Source organism: Microtus ochrogaster, chromosome 8 (genome assembly GCF_000317375.1).
Source record: "Microtus ochrogaster isolate Prairie Vole_2 chromosome 8, MicOch1.0, whole genome shotgun sequence".
Taxonomy (NCBI): Eukaryota; Metazoa; Chordata; class Mammalia; order Rodentia; family Cricetidae; genus Microtus; species Microtus ochrogaster.
In genome coordinates, this window is record NC_022015.1 from 15,551,994 (window position 1) to 15,559,971 (window position 7,978).

The following is a 7,978-nucleotide window of genomic DNA, read 5'->3' on the forward strand; positions in this document are numbered from 1 at the left end:
GTGGTGGTGGTGGTGGTGGTGGTGGTGGTGGTGGTGGTGGTGGTGGTTGTGACCATTTCTTTCTCCGCAGCATTTGTAATCAGTACAACACCATCGCTGAAAAAGTCAGTGAGATCCCTGCCAACACCGCGGAGCTAGTGGCCCTCATCGAATACTTAAGGAAATCCAGTGATGTCACTGTGTTCAAACTCAGGAGGCAACTTAGAGATGCAAGTGAGAGGCTCGAGTTCCTGATGGATTATGCAGACTTGCCCCGTAAGTCTGCACCGTATGTGTGTACATGCATGCTTGTGCTCCTATGTAAATATTAAAATGTGGGTTTTTTTATATTTTAGGAATTAAATCTTGGGAGAAAGTAGGTTCATTGCACCCCACTATACAGTTTTGGGAAAGCTTTCCCAATGCCCCATATGCAAGAGGCACTAATTCACATCCTGATTCGCAAGGATTTGAGTCATACAAAGGGAATCTTGTTAGACTAAGTGAGTGCACACCCACAGGATTGCCTCTGGCTCTCAGCTCCCTATACTGGCATCTAACCCTGAGGCTCAAGAACAGCTAGTTCCAAATGCAGAGTCTTTTGATAAATGGGTAGTTTCACTTGTCCTTAATCTCAATACAGTCCTGTCTTTGAGGGACTAGAACTTGTTTCTGTCTACTTTAGAAGGAAAAAAAAATGTTCCCGCTCCTTTAGGCCCCTTAAAGCCTTCTTGGATCAAGTTGGAGTTCTGAAGTAAGGGCTAGGTTAGAAAGGGGAAATCCCTTTGTTCTTCCCGAATCTTTTCCCAGCTGGAAACATGTACGGACTACATGTTCCAAACTAGGATATGTTGGGGAGCATTGACAGAGACTGGGAATACAAGGTGACTGCCTGAGCAGTCATCATCATTCAGAAGCTGTGCCCTTGGCTCCATGGAGACAAGCTAGGCTCTCGTTTGGCCTCCACATCTTCACTCATCAGAATTATAACATTCACACAGGGTGCATGGATGACCTAGAAACAATTACTGCCATTGTTGCAGATGAGATTAAGGGGTGATAGCTATCCAAAAGGAGCTACACCCCACATTTCTGATGCTTCTTAGGAGCCAATAAGGCAGAGTAGTTAGAACATAGGCTCTGGAAATGGTTGGGCTTGGAACTGAAGTCTGACCTCCAGCAATGCAGCCTTGACCACGTAACTTCACTGTGTTTCCCATTTGTGAAATAAGGGTGATAATGCTGTCTGCATACTAACATGGTCTCTAATAAGCACCCGGTGAACCCTGCCCTTCGTTCATCCATGATTCCATTCATTTACTACCACCCCACAGAGGTGGACTTCCGACCATCTTTTACCTCCTAAATTGATTCCCCACATCCTGGGCAATGCCCAGCAGCAGACTCTGTGTGTTTTGCAGATGAGGATATCAAACTTAACAGCACCCTGTTCCTCTGGCCTGACCAGATAGAAGATGTCTTTGAAAACAGCCGAAATCTGCTTCTTAGCAAGAGGGATCAGGCAGAGATGGACCTAATAAAAAGGTACAGGGGGAGTCTGGGCTTACTTTGGGAATGGCTTTCTATACACCACCCACTCTGCAGATGCCTGGTTCTGTCTAGAGCCTGTCTCAGTGGTGTATGGGCTGTCACTTGCAGTGTGGGAAGGGTGCAGGGTTTCTCCTCCTGGGCAGGGACTCAGTTGGACCCATCAACTAGTCCCTGAGCTCTAGCAACAGAGGCTCAGTGAGGTAGCCCAGGCAGCCCTGGCACAGGCCTCCCTTTGGTAAATGTTGACTATCCCTTGTTCCACATGAGCGACAAAGGCTGAGGAACGGCCATGTGTTCATCTGTCTTCTGTGGAAACAATCTTGTTTCCTCTCCATGGTAGTGGAACCCATTTTCCCAATTTGTATCAGCTCTGGGGTTCAGGGTCAAGCATTCTCTATTAGCCTCCCCACCTCTGGCTGTCCGTTCTTCTCGCACACTGTCTGAGAGGCTTCCTTCCAGTCTCTTGTCAGTTGGCTCCAGGCTGGGCTCTGGCACTGGTGAGTCCTGGAGGAGGCTGGAGCATGATTGAATTCTATTTCTTTCTCCCTTGCTGTGTTTGTCCCTGGGCCCCAGTACCAGCATCCCTCTGAATGGCAATGCTTGATCTTCCATGGTTCACATTGTCCCCTCAGCCACAGGGGTCGTAACCTAGTTACCTCACTGCGTTTGTTTGTGCCTGTCACTTTTGTGTTATGACCACAGTGTCTGGAAGAAACAACGTAAGAGGAGAAAGATTTATTTCAGCATGTGGTTTCAGAGGATTTGAGCCAATTGTGGTGGGCAAAGCGTGGCAGAACCACACAGAGGCAGGGGTGTGTGATAGAAGCTGTCCTTGCCATGACAGACAAGGAAGGTGAGAGAACAAAGGGCTGAGCTGTGACCTTCAAAGGCCACCTCTGGTATCCAACTTCTATTAAATAGGATTGCTAAAGGTTCCACTGCATCCCAGAACAGCGCCGCCAACTGGAGAATCAGCATTTAAAACATCCTGTGCTGGACTGCAGATCCAAACTATAAATCCCTTTAACCCTATTTGTATCTACTCCCGGTAGGAGTCTTTAATTGAAGTTTCTTACTTTGTTCTTCAGAGTAAATTCTACTTCCTGCCAGGAATGTGGCCGATCACTCACTTTCAAATCCTCTATTATCTTCACTTGGACTCCAATGGTCCCAAGGACAGCTCCAATACTCGAACTAATGTTCTGAATGTATTATCATATGAAATACATTTTATGTGACTTCTACATGTGCTGTAACATACCTTAGACATTATAATTTGCTAAGCAGTTATGCAAAGTTACAGGAGATGACTCTGGTAATATTTTAATGTGGTCCTCAAGTCTATGCATTGCTGTCCTCTAGGGAGTTAGTAACCACTTTTAGTAGGTTGTTCTCTTTTACATGGATACAGTGTTTAGAGAGTTGGTAACGTAAAAAGACAGTCACTGGGGTAGCTGTGTAGATAACTGCACAGTCAGCTTTGGCCCCACTGCCCCCATTTTGTTCAATCCTGTTGTGGATTTTGTGGTCAGTACAAATGACAGGCGAGACATAAGTGTTTGAACTGCTCTCTCCCATGGAGTGCGATGGAAGACCCTTTGGCATCTTGAAAAAGAAGGGGGGAAAATGGCTCAGGGGATGGATTGGCACAAAGCCTTTTAAAGATTTAGACACAGTGGTGTGTTTTCCAAGGGGCAGGTGCTCGAGGTAGAGAAGAGTGCATGAATGAAATTCGTTCACAATTAGGATACTTTAAATGCCTTCTACATTCTAAAATAATAGCTTATTACAAAGCAAAGCTAAACAAAGGCAGCAAAGAGGAATCCAACAGGAAGAAACAAAAGCAGGATGCCTCTCCCAGGAGCTCAGACAGCCAGGCAAAGAGCAGAGGTCTTTCCTTTCGTGGTCCCATTGCCACGCCTCTTCTCAGAGTCCCTGTTCTGTTGAGACAGGCAGGTGGGAAGATGGAGGACAGAATGGGAGCATGGAGAAGCTCTCTGAAAAACACGAGCAGGAACTAGCCTAGAGCTTGTGCCTGATACAAGAGGGTTCCTTTCAGAACGAACTTAGCAAGTAGCTGGACGAGCAAAGACGTGGAGTAGGAGAGAGCCCCTGGGTGCAGCGTAGACAGCATGGGAAACGGCCCTCTGGTGGGAGAGGTGGACTGGGAGGGTGGCTGTTCCGCTGAGGTCGGGAATCAGAGGGTTGGAGGTTTATGGTCACAGTCATGAGTGTGTATTTCATTTTATAACCGTGGTAGGAAGTTGTTGAAAACTTTTAACCTGGTACCAGGAAGGGTCTAATGTTTCATGATTCACTTACTCGAATGAGAACCTGAATGACAAACGGATACAACATTGCATCCTGTTATTTCTCGGCAGTTCCTTTTATTCTGTGTCTCCTGGCCCCCTTCAACTCCTATTTTTCCCCCTTTCCAACTTAAAAAAAGAAAACACTGTGTTGCTTGGCACAGTGGCACCTTTTTCCCGATAGCCCCTCTGAAACGCTTTCACCGTGTCCTTCTGCCCTTTGTTTCACATTGCTTTCTTAAAAATTGATTTAATCCTGCTATTAATATAGTTTCTGTTCTTATCCATCTCAGGAAATCCTAAACTGTCTGTAACTAAGACTATCACAAGCCAGTCAAAAAAAAACAATGGACTGGCAAGATGGGTCAGTAGGTAAGAGCATTAGCCTTCCCGAACCAACGACTTGCGTATAGTCCCTAGATCACACAGATGAAAGGGAGAACCAGCTCCTGAAAGATGTCTTCTGGTGCCCACCACATGCACCTGCAGTTAGATTTCTGAGCGGTTAAAATGCTTGCTGACCTTTGGATCCCCAGAAGCCATATAAAATGTCAGATGGGTGTGGGTGGCAGCCACCTTTAATTATTCAGTCTCGGGGATCTCCAGAACAAGCTGGCTAAACTGTCAAGTTCTGGATTTGATAATGAAACGCAGCTTAAATGAATAAGGTGAAAGGACAATCAAGGATGATTCCTCACATGAACCGAGGCTTTCACATACATGAGCACATACACACACATGTGAACATGCACATATATGACAATAGACATGCATGCCATGCACAGAGGAAAATGGAAGATAAAAATAATACAAAGAAAAAAGGAAATGTTATCCAATTAAGAGCCATGGTTCTCAACCTATGTGAGCAACTCCTTCGGGGTAGAACGACTTTCACAGGGTCACGCAACAGATAGCCTGAATATCCGATATTTACATTATGATTCATAGCAGTGGCAAAATTACAGCTATAAAGTATTAATGAAAATAATTTTATAATTGAGGGCCACCATGACATGAGGAACTGTATTAAAGGACTGTAGCATTAGAAAGTTTGAGAAGCACTGAGCAAAAGAAAAAAAAATATTAGTGGGAACTAACATGCTGGTTTTGTCATAAAACCTATGTGACCCCGTGGAGATCCTTTGAGAGACTGCATCTCAGTCAGAAACTGAAGCTGACAGGTAAATATGAAGTCTGGAACAAACGTGAGTGTAGTAGGAGCTCGCTTGTTTGTTCCCAGATGCCCAGACTCCCAAAATCACACAGAAACTGTATTATTTAAATCAATGCTTGGCCCACTAGCTCTAGCTTCATTGGCTAACTCTTACATCTTAATTTAACCCATTTCTGTTCATCTGTGTATTACCACGAGGCTGTGGCTTACCAAGTAAAGTTCCAGAGTCTGTCTCTGGCAGGGGGAGCTACATGGCTTCTCCTGACTCCGCCCTCTTTCTCCCAGCATTCAGTCCAGTCCTCCCCAGCCAGCTCTGCTCCGCCCTGCCCTGCTCTGGTACAGGCTCAAAGCAGTTTCTTTCTTAATCAGTGGTATTCACAGCATACAGAGGGAAATCCCACATCACGTGAGGTCTGAAGGCACAAATTTACCTTAACCAAGACCCACAAAGCCACCCGGAAGCTGCTGACACTGAAGTGGCTAATAGGACCCGTGGTGTCTTCCTGAAGGTCATATCCTGCTGTAAGAACTCATTAGCACTGGGCCGCTGGATGTGGAAAGATGAAACTGAATTATATGTTTGCCTGAAGATGGAGGATTTCTTACAGAAGCAGCTTCAGGCCCGGGTCTTTAAGATGGACTGGGCCAAGTCTACCCACTACATCTGAGAGCTCGTCCACCAGCACCAGATCAGGGCCCACAACAGGTGATGAACTTCCTGTGGTGGTCTGGAAGAAAACGGCCCCCAAAGGGAATGACACTGTTAGGAGATGTGGCCTTGAAGTGTGACACTATGGGGTCGGCTTTGAGGTCTCTTTTGCTCAAGCTTCCCTCAGAGTGACTGTCAGTGAACTTCCTGTTGCCTGCAAGATGTAGCTGTTCCTCCAGCATCACATCTGTCTGCATGCTGCATACCCCCACCGTGATGATCATGGACTGAACCTCTGAACTGTAAGCCACCTCACTTAAACGTTTTCCTTATGAGAGTTGCCATGGTCATGCTGTCTCTCCACAGCAACAGAACCCTAACTAAGACACATCCCATTCTTCATTATCTGGCCTCTCAGAAGATAGACTTCTCCCTCTGCTCTCCTTATGGTAGTGGCCGCCCAGGCCATGTGAAGAGGATGAATGATAAGAACCAAGGTGGCAGAGGAGCTATGACAATGAACAAGAGAATAAAGCCATACCTCCCTGGGCTGGAAGATTATCTAGTGTTCCAGTTGGCTAGTAACACTTTGGGGAAACCAGTAGATCAAAGATGGTTACTTAAATATATAAAAGAAAATTAAAATTAAGCAGATATCAATTCTTATATATAAATTACATAAACTAGCATATAATTCAAATAGAAGAGTAACTTGGATGCAGAGATAATGGAATAAATAGTAGTCTTGACTAACTGGCAGGGCATGTCTCCCACTCTCTCTCCACACTCATAAGATCAACATGAAAATACAGCTTCTACCTCTTGCAGGATGAGAAGAGTTTATTCTGGAACCAAAAATGAGTGCTCATGGCTGGGGAGCACAGACCCGAGGTACCCCCGACTCTGTGTTCCCACGTGGTAACAGTCTGGTGACGTTTTCACAGTGACAGAGCAAAGAAAGTTATAAACCAAGGCCCTTGTCAGACACGTTGGTGATGGGGGTGGACTTAACAGGAAAAGTAGAGAAATCTGCGCCGTCAGCCCCGGTGCTGACAGAGTCTTAGCATTTTGGATGGTGGAAGCTAGTGTTCTGCGAAGCTAATGCATTCCAAAAGGTCTACTCACAAGGATATTAGGTCAGACACAGAGGTGTGCAGAGAACCGGAGATAGCCCAGGAGAAGTTATAATTAGACTTTGGACCTGCCGTGTCTCAATCTCTCCACCATCACTAAGATTTCAGTTAATCAGCTTTGCAGAGAAGGGTCAGTGAGAGGTGAGGCTATTTCCAGTGACTTCCATTAAAACTTTATCCTGCAGTATAAAATATCTATTTTTAAATGCCCATAGATATTCATTAAAAACTGGCCATGTTTCAGGACTCAAAAAATTAGAAGGAGCAGAAATTATATAACTGTATACATTAGGTATCTATGGTGACGTAAAACAACACAGCATCTTTAAACAATGAGGATTTCTCACAGTGTCTTTGGGTCAGATCTCCCAAGAGCCACTCAGTTGTATTTCTGGCTATATGTCTCTGATACCAGGTCTCCTGTGAAGCTGGAGTCAGAATGCTAGCCCAGGCTGTAGGTTGGTCTGGGGGTCCCACTAGCTGATGATCCAATTCTGGGCTTCCTTCCATGGTTATTAGTAGGCCTGAGCACCATGCTGGCCCTTGGCTCTGCTTCTCACCACATGAACCTCTCCACGGGGGAGCTGTTTTCCCTCAAAGTAAGAGTGAGCAAAAGAAATAGAAATTGACTTTCTTGGAAACTTTCTTGAGGAGGCCAATCTATCCTTTTGCCATATTTTGTTTGTAAGGAGTGAATTACCACATCTAGCCCAAACTCGAGGGAGCCAATTATACAGGGTATGAACCACAGGTATGGATCATAGCTGAGACTGCTTCCCACATGGCGCAATTAGAGATGAAACCCAAACCAAATCACTTGAAAAGCAGCTCTCTTAAAGTACTATTAAGAGGAAAAAGAACGGACATTTAAACTTGTTATAGTAGGATTTAGAATCTAAGAGGATAAGAGCACAACCTATGGACGGTCACTAATGCTGTGCAAGCTCTCTTGTTCATTTAATGAACATTGATTGCTGTCTGTATGCCAGACAGTCTGCAGCTGCTGGGAACATGTGGAGTTAATGAAGAAAATATATAGGTTTCATCAATGGGAGCAAATTCTTGTATAGTGATAAAAAACCAACTCAATTCTAGATAATGTGATATTAACTTCTATTTAGTTACTTAGCTATTAAGGTGTGTGTGTGTGTGTGTGTGTGTGTGTGTGTGTGTGTGTGTGTGT

At 45.0% G+C, this 7,978-nt stretch overlaps 1 protein-coding gene across 1 annotated transcript in view; it reads left to right on the top strand.

Annotated features, from left to right (window-relative positions):
• Window positions 1-7,978, top strand: part of Dnah3 (dynein axonemal heavy chain 3) — a 162,490-nt gene that overhangs the window by 25,674 nt on the left and 128,838 nt on the right. Inside the window, exons 14-15 of the mRNA XM_026781152.1 lie at window positions 71-255; window positions 1,401-1,524. Of these exons, the coding sequence (XP_026636953.1) occupies window positions 71-255; window positions 1,401-1,524 (309 nt within the window). The remainder of the gene's footprint in view (window positions 1-70; window positions 256-1,400; window positions 1,525-7,978) is intronic.